The 24,522-nt window shown below is 37.6% G+C and overlaps 1 protein-coding gene across 2 annotated transcripts in view; it reads right to left on the reverse strand.

Moving 5' to 3' along the window:
- C4H1orf198 (chromosome 4 C1orf198 homolog) overlaps positions 1-24,522 on the reverse strand; it is a 45,924-nt gene that overhangs the window by 10,542 nt on the left and 10,860 nt on the right. For both annotated transcript variants that reach the window (XM_051993633.1, XM_051993635.1), the window contains exons 3-4: positions 19,044-19,094; positions 1,460-1,999 (exon numbers count right to left, since the gene is read on the reverse strand). In XM_051993633.1, coding sequence (XP_051849593.1) covers positions 1,460-1,999; positions 19,044-19,094 — 591 coding nt within the window. The remainder of the gene's footprint in view (positions 1-1,459; positions 2,000-19,043; positions 19,095-24,522) is intronic.

The raw sequence follows: 24,522 nt of genomic DNA on the forward strand, positions 1-24,522 counted from the left end.
ACATCAAGTTACTTCTACTATAAAATAATACTTGCTAAGAATAAGAGCTCATCTCAAAGTGGAATGAGCAGTCTCAGGAAAGAATGGACCCTAACCCCTTTTCACTAGAGATCTTTAAGCAGGGATTAAGTAGCTACTTATCAAGATTCTTATTGAGATACAGGTTAGACTAGATGACCTCTGAGGATCCTTCCAAGGAGGAGATTCTACAAAGGAAATCACTGATATAAATGCTTGAAAGGAAGAATAAGTGGTTGTTGGGAGCTCTTCACAAGAGTAGCTCAGTACTATAGAAATAAAATTCTGAGGTGACTGCTGTGGAGCCATTTACTCCAGGAAGGGCATGACTCCACAAAAGTGTACAGTGATGTGTAGAGATGTCCTTTTCAGCAGAAAGACTTCACTGAAGTGACCATATCCAACTTTACTACTTGTTCCTGGAAGAATAAGGCCCCCTACAAAGAAGAAACACAAACCAGGAAAACTAGACAGCTGTTACAGAACTAAAGTTTCCAACTTTGTCACAGCTAATTGTTCTAGTCTCCTCTGTTTACAGCTTTGACTAAAGAAATGCAAACCAACTGGCAAAGAGTAGTGTACACATAATACACACACACACACACACACACACACACACATATACACATCACACATACACATACACCCTACTATCACCACACATGATAAAATAATGACAAAATAAAATAAATCAAAACAAGTGATTGTCTTTCCTTTTGTTTCCTTCCCCTAGGACCATCCCATTCCCCCCAAGTCCTTCCTTCGCTTCTATTCCTTTCAGTGAAAGATAGTCTTCCCTCCTCTCCCTCCCTTTACTCTGGAATATTGAGTTAACCAATCCATAAAGATTCCCTTGAAGTATCTAAGTCCTATAGATTAATTTTAACATTCTTATTTCAGTTTGATGTTCCCACTTCTATCATGTTGCTCATAATAAATACTTAATTTAATGCCCACAACATTTATTATATAAAGATAGACTTCATTTATCTCCATTTCTTCTATCTTCTCTTCAGGATATCATTATTCATTGAACATATGCAGCCCAAAGGTCTTTTTTTAGTGTCTACAGAGCTATGCTCTTGAAATACTTACCAACCTCCTCTGCTTTCACATCAATGATAACTCCTTTCTTACCTAGTGTTCTACACAAAATCTCCTTAGGAAACAGGCATGGGATGATATTAGGGACACTTATTTTATAGACAAGCAGGCCCATGGATAAGAAGGAACTACACAGTTAACCTTGTTATATTAGTAGTAAAATCTAGAGCAAGAGCCTAGCTCTCCTAACTCTAGCCTGGACCTATGATTCTGTTGCTTTTGTTAAAAACAGAACAGATGTGTTTATAAGTGTGCATTTGTATGTGTTTATGTCAATGGACAGCTATTTTTCTTGTGAAATGAGTGAAGGGCAAGAAAGTAAGGGAAACCATCTAACCTGTGTGGACTTGGACTCAGAGATTAAAGCATCTTCTGTGTCTTCTATTTTTGTGCCAGATAAAGATAGCTTCACAGGCTCATAGAGGAAGCCATCATCCAGCAAGCCGACTGAAGACTGGCCAGATCTGACCTTTTCCTTTTCAGAACTTGTGTTGGAGAACGCAAATTTCTCTTGCCAAGGGCCACTGGGTCTTTCTCCTTTGGCCACTTCTCTGTCTTTCGGGACAGATTCTTGACGGTAATGGCCTGGGGGTACCTTTTCTCCTTTCTCCATGGACTTAATCTGGCTAGGAGTCAGTGACTGGAAATCCGACTCTAGTCCTTCCACTCGGGAGCGCTCTGCATTTATCTTCCAGAAAGAGGATTCTTCCTCCTTCCACATGGACCCTAGGCCGTCCATGCTTGCTGTTTTGTTTCCCTGAGAGGATTTGGGGACCTGGGCACCCTGAGGGACTTTGGAGAGTTGCCTTGATTCATTCTGGATTGTGCCACTTGGCTCTTGGATGGACAAAGATGCAATGCTGAAATCCATCTGACTCTAAGAAACATGGAAAAGGGAAGAAATAAAAAACAAAATTTAATCAAACTTTGTCAGTAAGAACAATAGATTTATTAATCTACCATTCCTGTCAAGCCCTCCCTCAATCCTTCCTTCAATGCCCTGGTCAAAATCCTCTCTATCCCTTGTTCCACTCAGCAAAACAATGAGGGTTTACTAGGGCAAAATGTGTACTTTGTCAGACAAAGACACTGTATTGGATATTATAGCGTAACAATTTTTTTTTTTTACTACAAGGGAGGATTCAGTTCCAGATTAAGGGGGGGAATTTCCAGAGATGATTATGAAGAGACCTCATTAGTAAAATTACTTTTTAAAATCAACATATTTGCACTCCACAAAGCCTTGCTTTACTACCCCCTCCTCCCAGCAGTTATTTTTAATCTAACATAATGGATGTGAGATGTAGATTACAAGATAAAATTACTTTAAAAAAATTAGTAATGACCATACAAAACATCTAGTGAAATATATCTTGTTCTCAAGAAAAAAGAGTGGGTCTAGAAGGACAAACTATAGTCTATATTATCAGACAAGGACACTGTTTTAACTATTTTTCTTTGCTGCTAGGGAGGATTCAATTATAGGGTAAGGATGGGGTAGAGATTACTAGCAATGACTGATTAAAAAAAAAGTATCAATAAAACTTTAGAAGTCTTTATAAAAGGGGGTTACTGAAGAGCAACGGTCAACCATCAATACTTCTTAATCTCCAGGTATATGTTTAGATAGCGTCTCTGTCAAAACTGAAAACTAATAACACATGGCATTTATTTGATTCAAAATTCTAGCTCTTCTGCAAGCACGATATCCCTATCATCAGCTCCTTCAATGGAAAAATCCTTGTGTGATCTCAGCTGCCTTGCTAAATAGCAGATGTTAGTTTTAAATATCTGAAGTAGCCAGGTTATTTCCTTGAATCTTTTTGGCCACCTTGAAGCACTTCGAGCCTGTCATAGGAATAGAATCAACTAGGGTCTGTTCCCAATTCCCTCTAATTTAAGTTATGCTAGATTTTCCCTAAAAGAAGAAAAATCTGGGACTTGATATGCCCCTCTCTCCCATCCCCAAACAGCAGATCTAGGATAAAAACCTAGGATCCCAACATCTAGTTCCCTGACCCCACCAAACAGTTCTTTCCTCTAATTGGAATCCAATAGCAACTGGTGATAACCCAGGATGCAATGTCTCTGAGTAGTGCAACCTGACAAACTGACAATAATAATGATGTTGGTGATAATAGTAGTAATAGCATTTATATATCGTTTTAAAGTTTATAAAGTACTTTCTTTTTTTAATTATAGCTTTTCATTCACAAGTTATATGCATGGGTAATTTTACAGTATTGACAATTGCCAAACCTTTTGTTCCAATTTTTCCCCTCCTTCCCCTCAACCCCTCCCCCCGATGACAGATTGACCAATACATGCTAAATATGTTAAAGTATAAATTAAATACAATTATAAAGTTCTTTCATTAGTCCTTTACATCAACCATTTTAGGTAACAATATTGCACTCCCTTCTCTCCCCCTTGCCATTTTATTGATGAGGAAGCAAAATGAGATTTAAGTGCTTACTGAGGGCCATACAACTCATATCTTTTTTTTTTTTAAGACCTTCAGCAGCCACTGGCAGGTGGCTCCCATATTTTATTTTTTATTTTTTATTTTTCAATTTTTTAAAAAATTTTATTTAATAATAACTTTATATTGACAGAATCCATGCCAGGGTAATTTTTTTTACAACATTATCCCTTGCACTCGTCTCTGTTCCGATTTTTCCCCTCCCTCCCTCCACCCCCTCCCCTAGATGGCAAGCAGTCCTATATATGTTAGATATGTTGCAGTATATCCTAGATACAATATATGTTTGCAGAACAGAACAGTTCTCTTGTTGCACAAGGAGAATTGGATTCAGAAGGTAAAAATAACCCGGGAAGAAAAACAAAGATGCAGATAGTTCACATTCGTTTCCCAGTGTTCTTTCTTTGGGTGTAGCTGCTTCTGTCCATCATTTATCAATTGAAACTCAGGTCTCTTTGTCAAAGAAGTCCACTTCCATCAGAATACATCCTCATACAATATCGTTGTCGAAGTGTATAATGATCTCCTGGTTCTGCTCATTTCACTTAGCATCAGATACAACTCATATCTGAAGCAGGATTTAAACTCAGGTATCCCTACCTCCAAGTTCCACTGAAACATCTAACTGCCTTTTTACACCTAGCAAATACCCATAGGGCATATGATGAGTTGTGTTTTAATTCGTTGATGGGAACAACACTCCACACTATGTAAAATGGAAATTTTTGGAGATGGGTATATTACAAGTTTCAGGGAAGACACTACTGACAACCACTATTGATAAACTGATAACACTGATAAAATTTTTTCTGACCAGTAAGTCATTGATTATTAAATCCAAGTCCTTTTGTGGAGCCTCAATTCATTGGGATGCCTTTTTTTTCTCCCTTCTCCTAAATTTATGTCAAACAAGCTATTTCTGATGTCAGATTTTTTTTTTTAATCATCATTTAAACAGATTAGGAAACATTCCCATTTCCTCTTTCCACTCTCCTGCTTATCAGCTACCATTCTCTCTTCTAATTGCTCCACCTCATTTGAGCTGGCTGTGAGCCAGTGGTTCATGATCAGTGTGTGTCCTTCATTCCGTCTATTTCCTAGCCCTGATCAGAGCAGAAAGCAGACTGTAAAGGCAAAGAACAGAATGAAAAGCAAGTCTGGCTTTTTAAAAGTTTTTTTAAAAGGTCAGATAATGGTGTTTTAACTTGGTCCAATTGGTTCCAATGAGTCTCAAAATGGTATCTCTTTTCTCTTTTCCTTATCTCCATCTTTACTCTGTCAATTCTCAATAAACACCACTGGGGCCAGAGGAGGTCACATGCTTGATGAAGTTCAGGGTACCCGAGCACTGCCAATCTCTTCATTTTAGGGGTTTCCTTACATGCTTTGCTACAGATCCTTACCCAGGCTTCAGAAGGTAAACTGAAGGGATCAGGAGCGTTAGAGAGCTTAAACTTGACTAATACATAGCCAGATAATTCCAAAGCAAAGTCATCCCCATTCCTATTATAAAGTCTTAGAAGATGCAAAAATAGTTTTATCTTCCGCCATTTAGAGCTTTAAGTGGTCCAAAGTGATAAGATCATCATAGATGTCACAGATGGATCATCACAGATCATGGAGATAGAAAGGGACCTCAGAGAACATTCAGTTTAATCCTCATTGAACAGCGAAGGAACCTGAGGCTCTGGGAGGTTGTGGTTTTCCCAAAGTCACACAGTTTCTAAGCTTTAGAAACAGGATTTACACCCAAGTCGTCAGACTCCAGGGAGGCACTATCAATAGTATGTGATGCCTGAAATTAGGAAGACTCTTTTTCCTGAGTTCAAATCTGGCCTCAGAAGGGCTATGTGACCCTGGTTTGCCTCGGTTTCCTCATCAATGTCCCTTCATCATCTCATGCTGCAAACAAGTCACTTCACATTGGTTATAATGTAATTTTAAATAGCATGACACCTTGCACATAGTAGGTGCTCTACATTTATTTGATGTATTTTTTAAACAGGCCCTATTTGCTAAGTGAATCCTATAAGCTAAGCATATTTAGAGCTACCGCAATACTATTCAAGAACATTGTCAACACAGAGATGATGTTTTCTTTAAATAAGCATGCTGATTAAAAATAGCTCGGAAATAGGCCCCAAGATTTTTGGGAATAGGTTTGACTTTGATCTGGAAATTGTAATGCAGAGGAGGAGCTCAAAACTGGATACTATATCAAGTTGGGGGGGAATTGCTGCCTTTTTAGGACTAGCAGCTTACTCCAAATAGGAATCTTTCTTTAGATGCTTCTTCTAGACAGACAAGCATTCCAGAAGGGAACCTTTGAACCCAAAGTAAGTATTCCAGCTGATGGGGGAGGAAGGCAAGAGAGGGGAGGTAAGGAGAAAAGAGAATCACACTAGTACCAAATTAGGCCATCACCATGATACAGAGGCATTTAAGTAGTACCTAATAATTTTATGCTATACCATTTGAGTCCTTTTTCAAACGACTACATGGACACAGAGACTCAGAGAATCCAACAACCTAGAAGGAGACAGATTCAAATGCGTCCCCTTATCCCCCCCATTTTTCAAATAGAGAAGCTGAGACTCAGAGGAAATTGAGGAATCCAAGATCACAGTTATTATCTTATTTTTCTGGAGAGTTAGGGGCAGGGGAGCAGAGTCTCAGCATTTAGATTCCCAAAGAAAGAAGTTTGTTAAGGAGAAGTAGATGGATAAAGAGGAGTAACTCTACAAAGAAGGATTTTTAAAAAGGGAAGCAAAGCAAAATAAATAATTCTTTAAGGATTTAACTTCAAGAACATTAACTGTGGCTCCCAGAAGTAGAAATACACATATGTAGGATGGAAGAGGAGAAAAAGAGTAAAGATGGACAGAAAGACAACAATCATTAATTCAACTTAAGCATACCCAGCTTCTGTCACAAAATTTACCCTTAGGATAGTCTAAACTAGGGTCATTTCTATAACATGAGTCATGTACACCTCCTTGCAAAAACAAATATGAAGCAAAAACTACATATCATTTCACCAGTCTAGGAAAATATGAAATAAAGGTGAACATTTAATAACTTCCCCAGTTTTTATTCTCCAATCATCATTTACACCTTAATGAATCTATTCTATAAGTAGCATACCTTATTACCACTGATTTGCCATCTCTAACACCTCTAACATATGTAGATAAGGAGTTTTGAGCTAGAAGTGAATACAAAAATGAAGAGAACCCTCTAGCCAAGTGAATATATTAACAATTGTTAATATAAGGTACCCAAAACATATAGGCACCCCCACTGCTATCCTGACACTAAACTCCCTATGACTCCCTAAAACATATGACTATAATTTCTAATCTGAGTGTTCCTCCCAAAGGATTGCAGATCTGTAACTTGTGTGCTCAATGTCTATCCTTTCTTAGTGCCCAAAAAAAGAATTGTTGGAAATTAACAGTCAATTGTAATTGTAGCTGACATTTATAGAGCACTTTTAAGGCCTGCAAAATAATTTTATATATTATCTCTTTTGAACCCTAAATAACCCAAGGAAGTAGATAGTTGATTAGCCATGGTCATATAGCCAATAGGAGTTGGGAGAAGACATTGATAAAAACCCTTTTCCATAATACTTTGAGGAGAGTTATCTGGCTCCAGTATATATGCAAACAGCAGAAGGATTTCCTCAAACAATAATACAAAGAATCAAGGGGACGATCTTGAGGGAACTGTTCTAGGCTGTTTGGTATCAGGGATACCAATGAAATGATGTGTATGTGAACATATAACTCAGTAACCTGGCACATAATAAACACTTGATGTTTGCTTTCTTCTCCTTTTCTTAATCATTTCTCCCCACAGCACCAGGGCAGAATAATAAGATCAAAATAATAAAAATTAAGAGTTAGAAGGGACCTTAGGACCATTTAATCCAAACTCCTCATTTTAAATATGAGGAAAATTAGACAAAGAAACATTGAGTGATATGCTCAGCTTCATTTAACCAGTTAGTGTCTGAGACAGGATTTGAATTTTGATCTTCTTGATTGAGAAACCATTGTTCTATTCATTATATCACACTGCCTCTGTTACCAACAATCATTCTCCAGGTCACAGAGCACTTGTATCCAGTGAGTACTTATTCATTTTTTTGAATGAAGAATGATGAAGAAACAGGTTATGTGAGAGCAGCTATACTGATTATTACTTCACTAACTGGGGCATATTAAGCCCTGGACTTGTTTTACAGCAAAGTTAACAAGGATCCATTATAAAGCATCTCCCACGATACAGGCTGATGGATTGTCACCAAGTTCCTAGGTTGGACTGTCAGGGACAGGATGAGCATGGTGAGAATTCAAGTCTCCCAAGCCAAAACTTGGGATATAATCTTACCATGTGGGGAACCAGGTCTCAGCTGGCGATGTCTATTTTAAAAACAGAAAGACCACAATGAACCCAAGACCTATTTTTATGCCCTATTCACTGGAGAAGAATGTGTAGTATTTCAGTAAAACAGATGAGTGCAAGCAGCCAAAACTAATTGTTTCACTTGGCAGCCTCTAGCAAATCTAAATTGTTGAGAAAGAGGCTGCAGAAACACTGTCAGAACACAAGATAGTTCATTCGAGCAAAGCTTAATAAATTAAGAAACCAAACAATTAAAGCTCCATTTACCCTAAAGGAGAGGTGAAGAAGTAATGAAGGATGGCTAAAAAAAAACAACTAAAAACCTTTGTTTTGCTGAAAAAGAAACACCAGAAAACTGGCACAATTTAGTCACCGAGGAAGGGGCTTCAAAATAAAAATATTTGTCCTATCGCTGGCACATGAGGTGATTCTGGGTAGAAGAATGAACCTCTGTGCATAGCCTTCTGGGGTATCGGGAGGAAAATGAAGAAATCATCAAAATGACAACATTTCATAATACATCAATGAGCTAATTTAAAACAATATTTCAGGTGTGTTTTAAGGAACAAAGTCATTATAACCCATTGTGGCCCAGCTTCATGATTTTATAGATGAAGAAAACTGAGGCTGAAAGTAGCTTACCCAAGTTTTAAAGACCAAGAAGTAACAAGAAACATGTGAATTAGCCACACCCCCAAAATAAATGTATGTCCAAGTTCTAAATAAGATTTGAAAAATCCTTTAGCAAAGACTTCTTTATACATCTAGATCATGTTAATGACTACTTGTTCTATCCTTTCATAGAAAAAATGTATTATGTCCTTTTAGTTAACTGGCTTTATTTGATCGTGTTTTTAATGTATAAAAGTTTATCTCCTTTTGTATTTGGAATCCAGGCTTAAACTGAAGTCTGGTACTGGTTTGTTGGGCAATTGCTATGCATTGCTTAATAAATCAATGTAATCTGCTCAAAATATCAAGTCTTTGTTTCTTCAGGCACTTATTTCAATTTTCCCTCACCTCCACAGTATCTATCCTTAACTCCTTCAAAAGCCTCCAAACTAAATATCTCCAGGCCCTGTGCTTCTAATGCTGGGACAGTATGTCACAGATAGAGTTGAGGCAAATGAGTTCCTTATGTAGGGCACAATCCCTTAGGAGATTTTAAAAATCAGAAAGCTTGATGTGTCCTTGGCTGCTGAACAGACAGCTAAATGTGAGAGGAAAGGTGGGAAAAGAAGAAATAGCCAGACTTTGAGGATGAAACCAGAACAAGGGCACCAGAAACCTAACTAGCACCAAGACCCTGGGGCTGATATTACAACTTCTCCATTAAGACCTTCCAAGCCGAGTCTGTCTTGGGAATGAATGGAATTCTCTCTGTTACTTCCATCTCCCATATCTGTAGCACACCAAGTGCCAAGTTCTTTCCACTTTAGGCAACAACAGCACAGGGAGGAATCCAGGACTGTCCCCAGTGGCAGCCGAGTCAACAGTAAGTGAGGGAAAACCAAAGTCCTCATTAGCTACACTTCTGCTGACAGGCAGGAGCTATTTACTCTATAGCTGGGGAAAAGTAATGCTGTGCCCTTCCAAACCCACTCTACCTTCATAACATGTGAAAAGGGAAGAATACGCCGAGGAGTCTCAGGGTCTCAGTCTGGCAAGGTCAAGAAATTAGGTACCCGGGGGGGAAATGGGTATGGGTTGAGACCCAGGAAGAAATGAGCTCAGTGGTGGCAAGAGTTTGAAGTGATTTGCCTTGAAGTTGACCCTGTCAAGCTGATCTAGCCACAGAGGTCCTGAAAAGGATCTTGAATTGAAAGAGACTCTAATTCTGCACTGAAGGTCTGTTAAGAGAATCTTTATAAGCCAATGGAGTTTAGGATAAATGGCTGTAGGTGATCCATACAAAAATTAATAAAACAATCTAGTCTAACAAAAAACTAAGCAAAGGAACGAAAGTTGGAAATTCTGGATGCTATTGACAACTCTAATACTGACTGGTGTGACATTAGGCAAGATCATAAAACAGGCCTTAGTCACTGTCTACCTTCATCAGGGTGTTTTGAGGCCATTTCTGGGATACTTGTTAAAACACAAAGTCCAGCAGGATTCAGATCCCAGTTTATTGATCTGGGGAGGGTTTTATATGAGAGTTTCTAATTTCTTTGGCAAACTGGGATTTTCCCAGTGGCCCCTAGTAAAATGGGAAATCCAAGAGCTCGAAAAAAAAAATATGAATTAGGGAAAGGAAGGAAAGGAATAAGCATTTATAAAGCATTTACTATGTTCCAGTAAGCAGTTTACAATGATCTCATTTGATCCTCACAACAACTCTACAAAGTAGGTGCTGCTATTATTATTATTATTCCTATTTTACAGTGGAGGAAATTGAAGCAAACCAGTTCATGTCAAATTAATTTATGTAGCATATTAAATTCAACAATATTTTTGTGTATCAGGTACAGTGTGCCACACTGAATGAAGCATGTGATAAAACAGTTCAAGAAGCATGTGAAAGATCACATTCACTGAGATCTATCTAAAGCAATCAAACTTGAACACCAATTCCAGTCTTTTCTGACAATAACTATGTAGCCTTTGGTAAGCCAATCTCTTAGGTATCAGTTTCCCAAAGAGACATTGGAAGTAGACCATCTGACTCCAAAAGGCAGAACTAGAACAAAGGAAGTTTCAAAGAGGCAAATTTAGGCTTGCTATCAGGGTCAATGCCTAAAAAATAGAAATATCCTCAAGTGAAACTGGCTGCCTCAAGACGTGGCAGGTTATCCCACATCAGAAATCTTTAAAGTAGATATTTGCTAAGCAATTAGGCATATTGAAGGCAATATCTGGGGGTTTGGGGTTAGACCAGAATGCTAGTCCCTTTCAACTTTGAAATTCTGTTATCTCTAAGGCCCCTTCTAGTCCTAATGACAAATGATCTTCTAAAAGCTTCTACAAACTCTCCCAATTCTTAAAAAAAAAGGTCTAGTTTTCCATGGTTTGAAGCCAAGTGGTCTAAGTCATCTAAAAGTGGCAAATGGGGAGATGCAAATGAAGTGACTGCTTGTATATGTAAATAGTCCCAAGACCATGAGCTAGATCTAGAACTGAAGAGACCATCAATTCTAATACCTTCATTTTAAAAATGAAGAAACTCGAAGCCCAGGAAGATGAAGAGATTTGTCAAATAAACAACTGGAAAAAGGGATGTGTGGGACAAGACCACTGGTTCAAAAAAATCAAATAAATTAAGGAGATTTCTCAAGACATCTAGAGAGGAATTTTATTATGATCTCGTGAGAAACAGTGTCTCCTTCCCCACAAGCAGTTAGGCAAGGAGAGGCGCAGCCCAGTTCACAGACAAGAATTATATAGGGGCCTGAGCTAACACTCCCTATAGGCTGGATCTTTGCCCTGATTAGCCAGAACAAATGACCTCACATTCTAAATCATAAAGAGGAAAAATTTTCAACCCAACCATATCTTTAGGATTACTAAATTACCTTATATGGGAGTTTCACTGCCAAGGTGGACCCAACTTAGTCTCACAAAGAAAAGGTCTCCCTCCTTGTAAACCATGGGAAATCTGGAGAACGTAACCTGGTCCTGGGGCACAGCTGACCTTCACTCAATTTTTAGAACACTGCTCCATCTTGTGAGACAGCTTTCGCAGCTCACTTCATTCAGGAGGTCTAAGGTTCTTTTTGAATAGTGAAGTGGCTATAAATGTATCAGTGAAGTGGCTGATGAAGCAAATGACATGGCACCAGATGAGGTGCTTTAGGAGAGCCACAAACGTTAAGAGTTCAGTCATGTGAAGAAGGATTTACAATGGCCATTCTCTTTGGCAAAAGATAGGTTTATTTAGAAGAGATTATAGACAAACTGAAGAGTTACAATAGATGCCAGGAATGGCAAATATGAAATAGAGTTGGGAGAGCATAGAAAGGAGTTTTATGGAAATGACAAGAATTTGCCAGGAGAAAAAAAACACTCCATGAGGTTGAGGTATGCCCTTAGCTGGCAGGCTAAATCCTGAAAGGGACTTAACACCCTAAAAGAGTTAACTATAATGAGGAGAAGTGGGGGTAAGAGAGGAGAGACACCATAAGGCATGGGGGAGGAGGGAGGGAAAAAGACACCACTAGACAGTGTCTTGGCGGACTGACCCAAGGAGGTTCAGCATCAATGACCATAAGCTGTTTTGTAAGGAAAATGTATTCTTAGGGACTTAACACAACTCGGGTTTCTGATTGGATTAATCTCCACAGAGGGTGGGACCATGGAACTAAACCCAGAGAACAATTTTATCAAAATTTAAATTTCTTTCAACTCATCATACCCATCATTCAGGCCCTCATCATTAGAACTGGTAATATGAAATATATTTTCCTTAGAAATCAAGTTAGACATCCATCACAGATAACAGAGATTTGCTATCTTATGTCAATAGCACACAGGCGCAAACAAACATGACTAGGAAAGGCAAAGTCATACTGCGTAATTTGCTTCTGGGAGACACAACTTCTTATAGTTCAGGGGAGACAGAGGAGTGGAGGGTCAGGATCTAGGAAGTAAGGGGACAAACAAGGAAGGAATTTGGTAGCTCAGAGGGAGGAGGGGGAAATAAAGGCATGTCTTAAAGAGGGATAAGGATGTATATTAAGATGTTGAGAGTCTCTTAAACATAATGTAAGGAAAACTGAGTTTCTCAAAGTTGTTATGACTGTCTTTAAAATTGCTAACTAGACAGTCTGGGGAAACTCGAGTTCCCATTAATAATAGACTCTGGTTTCACATCATTCTATACAAACAAGACAGTCTTGGAGAACTGACCTGATTATGATTAATAAAGGAACAGGATGGGCTCATTTTTAGCAATTCTTGAGAATAAGTTAGTTCACTCCACAAGCTGGTCCAGAGTTCCCATCTCCATCTTAGAAGTGTTATTCAGAGTTTCTCCATCATTATTGATACAATTATCCTACTGCTTGTGGTAAGCTATGATAACTTTTAAAAACTGGCATCATTCAATTTTCAAGTTTGGAAACATTGGCAGAGGTGAACATATTCCCTCTGTGAGAAATGGATGGGGATTTAGTTTCCACAGAGCTATGAAAATTAAATTGGAGATATGAAACAAATTTAGAAAATTAAAACCCACAAAAGAATGTAATCAGGGGTGGAGATTTTAGATTTGAACAGGAGAACTTTGCCTTCTCAGATTATCTTACTCCCAAAGAAATAAAAACTTCTTGAAAGCAGTGACTGGCTTTTATAATCAGGGATGGGGGCTGAGATTTGAAAAAATCCTTTGGATTTTTGCCCTTTGGGGCAGGGATGAGGGTGCAAATATATGACAGATGAAGATTCGCATTCTGAAATTTCTATTAACACTCAATTAATGGAAAATGGGGGAAAGGAGAAGAGGGACTTGTTCTTCAGAATAAGAAATAAAACACTGCCTTTGCAGTTCCAAAAATGTGTCCACTAACCTACGCATCCATTCTTGGAAGAATGTAAAATAAAATTTTCCTGCATTCATCACTGAGTCTGTGATGTTCTTGGTAAAATATTTTGTTACTTACACCTTTAAGTGGAAGCTTTAATTGAAGCTCTTGGTGTTTGAAGATAGGAAAAGGAATTCTGATGACGAGAAACCATGTAGGCAGTAGTAATTTATAGAATTTCCATAGCTTGAGTAGGGAATGGAATGAAATGAATAGATTAGATTTCTCCCTACTAGTCCCTTCACATTTCTGTTTCCAAAAGGTCCCATATCAACCTGACTATAGGACTAGTTTAAACTTCTGACATAGGATGTTTTGACCAAAAAAGGTCAGATAAAAAACTATCTCCTCACTACTATTAAAACAAGCTTCATTTCACAGACGAGACCAATTCAGTTACATAAACATGCATGACCCTGGGAAAATCATTCAATTCTCACCTGTAAAAATGGGGATGACATTTGCTCTATTTGTATCATAGAGTGATTGTAGATAAAGAACTTTGTCAATTTTAAGATATTATATACACACACATACATTATTTATAAAAGATATGGATTCTTACCATCTTGGAGGGCCTTGAATGCTAAAATAAAATATTTGAATTGCACTCAGTAAATAATTGAATTATAAGAGGATTTGGATCAGAGGAGTGACCCAGTCATATTTATACAAGGGGAAAATAAGTCTAAAAGCAATGCAAAGGATGAAGGGAAGGGAAACAGAATTCTGCCAAAGTAGAAACATCTCTATGACAATAAAATCAACCAGATGCTGCCTAGCAATAAGACTTAGGTCTCTCCATTTATGTTGGCTTCAGAACCCAGACAAGCTATTATCCACGAACCTTAGCTGGCTGGCATTTGCACAAAGTGAAATCCATTCTGGAATGCATTAGCTCTACTTGCTTTCGGGGCCAAAAGCTTGAAATCTTCTCTCTCCAGCTATTTGCCTATGCCCAACCACACCAATCCAGCCCTGAATCAGCAGCATCCTCAGTGAGCCACAATTCTTGCAGTAGAATGTTATTTGCACCAAGTTAATAATAGAAGTAATGTACCATCCCACTAATGGTTGATTAGGGGACACTTAACAAGATAATTCTTAGGAGGTCAGTTATTCCCACAGGACATGTGAAAAACGTACTCAGGTTTTAGGACATTTTTCTTGTTTTCCTGTGGCAACACACATAAGGGAAAAAAAGCGCTTTTTGTTCTGTTTCCATATCTTTTTGTGATATAGGATCATAGACATAGAACCATAGAGGACCTCAGAGACCATTTGGGCCAACCTTCTTCATATTATAATAGAGGAAAATAAGTATCACAGAAGTTAAGTGACTTGCCCAGACTCACTCTGCCAATAAGTATCAGGGATGAGATTTGAATCCTGATCCTTTAATGGGGGAGACAGTGCTCTTTCTACTATACTACACAGCCTCCACAAAACATCTGGCATTGCTTTGGAGAGCTATTGGATAGGAGGATAGAGAAAGCAATAACAAACTTATTCCCAAAGACTACGTATCTCAGCTTCCAACATGTAGGGACACATTTCCTATCGCTACATAAAGTAGATCGGAAAAAGGAATTTCTTAATTCTTCAAAGAAGTACTTGGGACCTGGCAAAATAGTAACACAATTAATCTATACCTAGTATTCCTTCTGTGTCAAGTGGAGACAAAATCCTTTTTTCTCAATGAGGAGTATAGGTTATCAAAGGCTGGGTCTGAGAGATAATCCAGATGGTATCCCTTGTCTCCTCAAGACAGAAGCACTGATCTCCACTTCCCAGTCTCCCATACTGACTAACACACACACACAGACACACACACACACACAGACACACACACACACACAGACACACACACACACAGACATACACACATACACACACTTGCTCAGTGTGGTATCTAACTTGCAGCAAATACAATACTCTCTGCATATGTCTGACAATCCTATTGGTAGATGAAAGTAGATGCATATATATATATATATATATTTTTTAGATCAACAAGGTCCTAAATTATGTATTAAAGGCAGAGAAAAGATATGCTCACTAGGATGGGGTTATATCCCCATAATGGACATATTTACCTGAATTCATTTAATCAACAACTCAGATACTATAGTTGAAGTGCTACCAATCCTAGAATGCTATATAAATGTGAGCTATTGCTGTATGTCCCTCAAAGCCACCCAGAAAAGCCAATAAGTGTAAATGTCATAGCATAAAATATCTGCTCAATTTGTAATCACTAGGAACATTTGACACTTGGAGCTTTTCCTTACTAAGTATTTTCTTAGTGCCTATGTTTTTGGTTATGCATTACACATGCTTTATCCATCTGGAAGCCTTATGGAAAAATAGGAATAATTGACATTTATGTAGCACTTTGAGGTTTTCAAAGCATTTGAATTAATGTAATCTCATTCCCAAAGTATCCCATCCACCCATCCCAATAAGGGTGGGCATTATTATTATCTTATTTTAGAAATAACAAAACTGAGGTTGAAAGAGATTAGGTGATTTATCCATAGATTCAGAGATTATTAAGTCCAGTTCTCTCTACCATATATTTCTGGTACTAGAATTCAGGTTAAGGACTATGAGTGACAAAGTAAAATATGAAAACCCAAGTGGTGACAATCCTAATGATTAACAATTAAATTATAATCGAAAACTGCTCATAAAAGAATGCATATAAAAAGTGAATACAGACCTCACCCAAAATGCTCTTGGGAATGCTTAACTACTCAACATATTTTAGATGTGTCCCCAGAAAAACCCCAGGAAAACCAATGATTTGGTGAGTATCAAATAGAACATGATACTAAGCTATTCTATGAGGTCAGAGACCCAAGATCTTTTATGAAACTCCAAAAATTAATTGATCCCATGAATTTTGTGGTCTCATTAGAGTATAAGGAGAAACAAAGCAACAGATGGTAGATCTCCCAATTTCAAAGTCTTTCAGGACAGGCTTTCCATCAAAAACAGATGGTCAGCAAATTTTTTTCAAAGCTACAATGACCTCAGAGATCACCTAGTTCCCCTTTCTTATCTTATAGAAGAAGGAAAAAGTAAAGTAACTTGCCTATGGATTAAGCAAGAAATCAAAGGCAAAACTGGGATGAAAATCCACATCTCAACTCCCAGATCCAAGTGGAAATACATCATATCATATAGTCTTATATTGAGAAATATGGTTCAAATCCCAGATGCACTTAAGGGCTTTGAAAAATGATTGTGCCACCTTTTGTAAAATCTGGAAAAATATCCTTTATTCTTGTCCTTGTATTTTGCTAGAATAACAGTAGTTGCTTAGCAGGTTGGGTAGATTCAAATATCCTATAACATAAAGTAAAACTCTCAGATAGCTTGGTACAAGAGAAAGAATACTGGCTCTGGAAATACAGAATTGTATTTCTGAAAAATAAGAAGATTGGACTAGATGGCTTCTGAGGTCCTTTTCAGTTCTGTATCTATGATCTTATGATCAAAATTGGTGTTTGACAGTGTCACTACTGAGTCCATAAAAGAGGACCCACATGTGCAAAAATGTTTGTAGAAACCCTTTTTAGAGTGGCAGGTAACTGGAAACTGAGTGAATGCCCATCAGTTGGGGAATAGCAGAATAAGTTGTGGTAGATGAATATAATAGAATATATATACATGTATATATATATATATTCTACATATTCTAGAAGAATAATTTTTATAAGAAATGATGATCAGGATGATTTCAAAAAAGCCTGGAAAGATTTACATGAATAATGCTGAATGAAGTGAGCAGAACCAGGGGAACATTGTATGAAATGATCAAGTATGATAGTCTTAGCTCTTCTCAGCAATATGGCATCAAAAATAAATCCAGTAGACTTGGGATGAAAAATGTCATCCGCATCCAGAGAGAAAGCTAGGGAGAATGAATGTGGATCAAAATATAGTATTTTCACCTTTTTGTTTATTTGTTTGCTTTTTCTTTCTTGTGATTTTTTTTCCTTTAGGGCTGATTTTTTTTTGCACATGACAAATGTGGAAATATGTTTAAAAGGATTACACAGATATAACCTGTATCAGATTGTTTGCTTTCTTGGGGAGGGAGGAAGGAAGAAAAAATCCAGAACACAAAATCTTAGAAAAATTAATGTTGAAAACCCTTTACATATATTTGGAAAAATAAAATACTATTGAGAAAAAAAATTGGTGCTTGATTTGGATTGGTGACTTGAGTAAAAATAAAGGGTTGATGATTTAAGGGAGTTATCACTGCTGTTCCTCTCTAGTTCCCCTCTGGGAAGATATACTACTATCCTACTAGTCATTAAGGAAAGGAACAAATGTTTCCTAGAACAACCCAATTTAAGAGACCAATATTACCAATCACTCTGTATCCAAAAGGTAGATGAAGAATCAATTCCACAGGACCAGAGGACTTTCTCCAGAGTCTTATTTTAGAAAATCACACACATTCCAATTCTAAGTAGATGTGATTCTACAGAGCTTCTGTAGAGCCCACCTAAAATCCCAACTTGTTAACAAGTCTTTCTTGAGTCTCCTTAATTCTACTGATTTCCTTCTGTGATCATTTCCAACATACCTAATATTCGATGACCTAGTAGTTTATACACAGTAGTTTACAAAGTCACTCCTGCATTAGACAATGAGTTCCTTGACAATAGGGGCTCTCTCTTTTCTTTCTTTGTATCCCCTGAACTTGGCACAGTTCTTAGCTCATGGTAGGTGCTTAAAAATGCTTTTTGAGTGATCACAAGGAGGCTTAAATTCTTATACCCCACCACACCCACAGTATCCACATTAGGAAATTATTCTCTAAAGGGAAGAAAAAAATCATATACTTTTACAAAATGAAAAAAAACCCACTGATGCCTTTGGATTTTTTTCTTTATGAGCCTGGCAAACTTTAGGCAGTCAAGATTTGTTGATTGAATTTTCTTCCCCTAGCTACCCCAGCCATTAACTAGTGTTGAAACAAATTAAAATTTCCTTCCAAGATATAGCTCTTCTCAAACTTTCTAATTTTGATCACAACAAAATATTAATTCATCGATCTAAAGAGTTTTGTTCATAAGAGCCCTTCTTTTCACTGAATTTTCTCCTCCTGGGACGCAGAGATGGGGAATGTGAGCTGAATACATAGATGTGAGGAGGAGAAACACATCCAGCAGTATCATGTGACATGTTCCCTTGTACCCAGGACAGATTATTACCCCAGTCAATAGAATGCAATTAATCTGATCATATTAACTATTGCTTTCATCTCTAATGTGCTTTTTTAAAAGTCTCCAAACCACACCATAATAGTTTTCTAACTCTTAACCGTTCCCTCACCCTTCCTTTTCTTTTCTGCAAACAATGGGCATGTCAACTATAGGCTGACTAGTAGTCTTACCACCCTCTAAGGCCATCAAATGCTAGCTTGTAAAAAGAGACATGTAATTACTCAATCCTTTTAAAAAGTAAAAATAAATCTTAATCCAACTTACCCTTGTTTCCCAGGAGAAAGGGGCAGAGTGTTCATCCTGCCAAGTTATATCCTGAAATAAAAAGTCAAGAGTAAGCATGAAATCTGAACTGAAGCTTACAAAACCCAAACCCATGACCCATTCATGGACAAACCATGCCTCTGGGGCTGTTCTCACTCCATGACCCTCCATATTGCTCTGACCTTGGAATCTTGTTTCACCTTTGGATATCAAGAATCAAGCTTTTTTGCTTATTGCTCTCAGTTAATCTGGTATCTTTCCTGAAGTCCTGTATGACTACCCTGAGACTTTAAAGGGAGTATGGTTTTAATCAAATAGACAAATACAGTATCCATTTAACAATGTAACTAATAAAAGAGACTAAGAAGGATTGGAGGAGTTTAGAAATTAATATTCTGGGAAAAACAGAAAACAAAAGAAACCATGAAAAAGATACCATGGGCTCAAACTTTGGTCCAATATAAAATCTCTGGGAGCAAGGATAAAGTATTACCTTTACTTTACATCACACCTGACATCCAAAATAGTATCTTGCACACAATAACCACTTAAATGTTATTTATGTTAAATAAATGTTATTTAAATGTTATAAATGTTAAGTAGGCACTTAAATGCCTTTGAGATCTAGATGTATGATTCCATGATAATTATTTCTGTTATTTCTTTGGCTTTGTTCTGAACAGTAAATGGAAATCCCATTTGGAATGGAAACAGAAGAAGGGTAGATGAGAAATCCCAGAAATTGGTCTGAATGGGTAATGAGATTGAGGAATACTGTCTTCTATAAAATCTTCTAGTCAATAATGTTTCTGCCAAATGTGCATTTGTCCATGTACAGCTAAAGTTAAACTAGGCAGCCCCACCCAAAACTGGGAAGCAGAGCAAATTAATCTTTAATGTTCAGTATTCTTCTTCTATAGCTTTTCTCAAGCCTTGATAGTACCCTCTTTTGCTAATAGTGAACACAGGTCATCAATTTAGAACTGGAAGAGCTCTTAAAGATCTTTTATTCAAACTCCTCATTTTATAGGTAATGAAACTGAGACCTATGAAGTTAAGAAACTTGACCACTGACAAGAGCTAGATGCCTCTGATATCGATTCCAGCATTTTAGCCACTGGATTATGCTCCATAAAATTATAAGAGCTTAATCTCGGAGATTATATAAAAAAAATAATATGCCAAGAAAACTCCAAATGGGTCACAAAGAGTCAAACATGATTAAAATGACCAAACAAAAATAAAATGTTAAATTAATGTGGTATCTATGAAGCCTATTAATGCATTTTCATTATCTATCAGCATTATCTAAATGTACTCTGGAACTCAACTTGCAGAAGTACTCCTGGTTAGTGTTAAGTGGGACATAGGAAAAAGTAAGCTTCCTCTCTTCTCAAATTATCATCTCATCTCTGTTTTCCCTTTTACTTTCATACTTTTTAATTAGATTTTTAATCTATTTCTTGAGAGCAAGGATTATATTTTTTTATTTATCCCCAACACTTGGCATAGCATCTAGAACATAGTAAGAATTAATACTTGCTCATCAGTTATGAGTTTCAGCTTAAACAAAGATTCTCCAAACTAGGCTGTATCCTTTTCCACCTCTATTCCTCCTATCTCTATCTTCTTCTCTTTTTTCCTTCAATACAAACATTCCAGATGCTGAGGATCTAGAATTCATTCTTATTCCATCCTTTCTCCATTCTAAACTATTGACTCTTCAGCCTCTATAATCATTTGTAATGTGGTAATTTTACCAGATTAGATGTCCATAGCTTTAGAGTTTCTGCTGCCTCATATCCTTTGTCACCTTGGGCTAGATCTTTTGGGTAAGGGGTAGGGGACTTCAGGAGTAATTGGATTTACTGTTTAAGGATCTCTCAGGTAGGATAGCCAGAAAGGGTGAAAGAAAAAGACAGAGACACAGAGATAAATAGAAAGAGAGACACACAGAGAGAGAAAGGTAGGTAGAGAGAAAAACAGAGGGAGAGGGAGATGGAGAAAAAGACGGAGGGGAGGATAGAATGTATATGGTATTAGGAAAAATTAAATATAGAGACTGTTCAAATGTCCTAGAGAAATGCCCCCAAAAGAAAAATGTAAATTCCTTGCTTGGCTAAGTAAAAGTGATACTAATTATAATCCTTGATAAGAATGGCTTATCAGCCATGCCTAATGATTACATGCCTAATTATCATGCGAATCATTATATAAGTCAAGCTAATTTCATAGTATCCTTTCAATGCAATATCAAACTCTATATATTTGTGCCTTGTCTTCTGTTACTCCGAGAGTCTGATCAACATTCACAAACTAGTAAAAAGGAACACAGGCCCTTCTCTCTCCCCTTCCAGTTAAAGATTCCCATTAAGCCCAGATTATTTTTCATATTTTGATCCTCCTGAAATGAAATGAACTACTTTATGAGATACTGAATTTTCCATCATTGAAACCATTCAGGCAAAGACTGAGATGTTGTAGAAAGCACTGCTACATTAGGCAGGAAGTCAGATTAAATGACTTCTCAAGTCCCTTCCAATACAAAGATTTTATGGTTCCAAAATTCAAGTTGTTCTTTGCAGTAATATAATCTTTGCAGCAGGATAAGTTTTCCATGTGGAAAACTGAAGCAAAGATCTAGGTCTAAGTTCCAATCTCTGCAATCCTAAGCAAATCCCTTCAACTGCTCTGAGATACCATTTCCTCATCTGGGGTTGACTTTAGTAAGAAAGACTTCAAATCTAGCTTTAGACACTTACCAGCTTTGTGAATCTGGGCAGATCACTTAACCTTTGTCTGTCTCAGAATAACACCTATTTTCCGGGATTGTTGTACAGAACAAACAAGATTTCTATAAAGTGCTTTGTAAACTTTTAAGTGCTAAATAAATGCTAGTTATTATTGTCATCTGTAAAATGATGAGAACTCTACCTGCCTTATAGGTTTGTGGGAAAGAAAATGCTTTTGCAAGTTTTAAAGGACTGTATTAAAAGGGATCTATTATTATCACATAAAATAGTATTACTAGCTCTGGAATTATAATAAAAGTTTGACTAAAACAATTTTTAAAGGGGAAGAAGGATTTGTTTTTTAAAAGGAGTTTGATTCTTCTATTTAGCATTGTAAAATTCCCCCTGACTTGGCAAATAGACCGATGAAGGCTATAAAAATACTTAGTCATCAGCTTCAAGGAGGGCAAAAGAAAGATTAGAAGAGAATAGAACACATTCTCACTAGCCTCCTGCTATTTAAACACGAATTTCCTCTCATATTGAAATTGTGCGCTTTGAAACTCTTCAGATTCTACAAAGATTAAATAAAGACTTCTATTTTTGATAGATATTTTTGAAGCCAGTCAAATACCACAAAGAAGATGTAAACCCCATAAAGACCTGGGGAAGCAGCTGGTGAGCCTATAATATCAATTCTCATTTGCCAAGAGTCTCGGACTCATCAAAGCTTGGAGGATTCACTGCACAATCATCTTTCTCCAACCCAAGGTCAAGTCTGCAATCTTTTGTTCTATCTACAAGAGACTAAATAAAGGGGTGGATTCCTCAGCTTTCCACAATTCTGTGCTCATAAAAATAATGCAGCACTTTAAAAAACACACACACACGCCAAACCAAAGTATGATCTGATGTCAGCCATCAGCTGCAGACCCAAGCAACAAAAAGCTTTTTACAAGAGAATAGGCTCTCCCAGCAGTTGGATACAAATGGCATCAGAATTTCAGAGTGGCAAATACTTCTCATACAATAGCATCTTTTTTTTTACATCCTACCAGAACCAGCAGGCACACCAGTGTGCTACCAAGCACATTCTTCTCTAGCCAATTATATACATTTTGTGGCAAGCATATCACCCACCACACACACACACACACACACACACACCCCTCAAGATCTGAAATTTCCACTGAACCAAAACACAACTTTGCTCCTGGCTGCTACAGTGGTTAATGTCTCATTTTTAAGGGTGTTATTGGAATGCTCTCAGAAGATTCAAGTTTCCTCAGATAAAAGAAATTCACCAGGGAGAAGTGCTAAAAGGACAATTCAGCCACTCTGAAAATAACTTCTCCATTTCAGAAAGGAACAGGAGCACATAGTCCTGACACACTGCTGACACAGTACCTGTTATCACTCTGGGGAGGGCCTGAGAGAGAAGTTGAAGATGAGAAAAAGACAAATGGAACAAATTTGAGACACACAGTATCTGGCAATGAGGTGCCTGCTCAATAGAGAGAGGAGGTACTGCCAACTTCTCCTAAAGAAATTGTCAGGAAACCCAGATGGGGTGACATTTGCGCATCCACAGATACACACACACACACACACACACACACACACACACACACACACACATATTCTCTCTCTCTCTCTCTCCTCTCCTCTCCTCTCCTCTCCTCTCTCTCTCTCTCTCTCTCTCTCTCCCTCTCCTTCCTCTCTCTCCCTCTCTCTCTCTCTCTCTCTCTCTCTCTCTCTCTCTCTCTCTCTCTCTCTCTCTCTCTCTCTCCCTGTCTCCTCTCCTTCCTCTCTCCCCACCCCTCTCTGTTTTTCTGTTTCTGTGTGTGTCTGTCTGTCTGTCTTCCTCTGTCTCTTCCTTTTCCTCCCTCCCTCGTTCTCTCCCTTTTTCTCTCCCTCTCTCAAAGTACCTTTTCCTCTGAAATGCCAGCAGCTTTTAACACTACTCTCTTATCTGGAAACCCAATCCCATTCAACATCCTTTTTCACAAGGTCAAATGACACCTCAATGTGGCAATTGTTTCAATTCATAAAGCATTTTTTTTTTGGCCAGGGACAATGGAAAGCTATCTACCTCCACACCTACACCAAAGACAGTCATCAAGTTTTCTTCCCTGATGAATAATAAACATCTATAGCAATCTCTTACAAAAGCCTCCACGAGAAAAAAAAAATGGGCCAAGAACCAAGTGATTATCAAAGAAAGACAGTTGAAATCCCAACCTCCCATATCAGTCAAAAAAGGGACAAAGAATAGAACTAGCAATTAAAGAAGGGGAAAAATATTTTGAGACCTGTAAGCACTTTTTAGACTGACCTTTAGTAACTTTTATTTTATTTTTGAGGAAGTTGGTAAGGACAGTGATGATCTAATAATCCCTTCAAATTAAACTTGAAATTCAAGGATTCTCCTCCATCAACTCACTGCTCCAAAGATAGATTTGCCTTTTACTTGACTTCAAGATAAATAATCTTGATAAATTATATATTTCATAGGATTCTTTACTAGAAAGGAACTTAGAAATTATCTAAGACCTATCCTCTCCATTACCGTGGAAGTTCTTTTTTGAAAACTTCCTTAATTAAATTCTACTCTGACTTAGCAGATCGATTTGAGAGCTGCTTGAACAGAGTACCCATCAGGGTCACAAAATGTCAGAGGCAGAATATGAATCAAATTCTTCCTGTTTCTGAACTCTATCCACTATGCCAGGCTACCTCTATAACCC

This window comes from Antechinus flavipes, chromosome 4, assembly GCF_016432865.1.
Source record: "Antechinus flavipes isolate AdamAnt ecotype Samford, QLD, Australia chromosome 4, AdamAnt_v2, whole genome shotgun sequence".
Taxonomy (NCBI): Eukaryota; Metazoa; Chordata; class Mammalia; order Dasyuromorphia; family Dasyuridae; genus Antechinus; species Antechinus flavipes.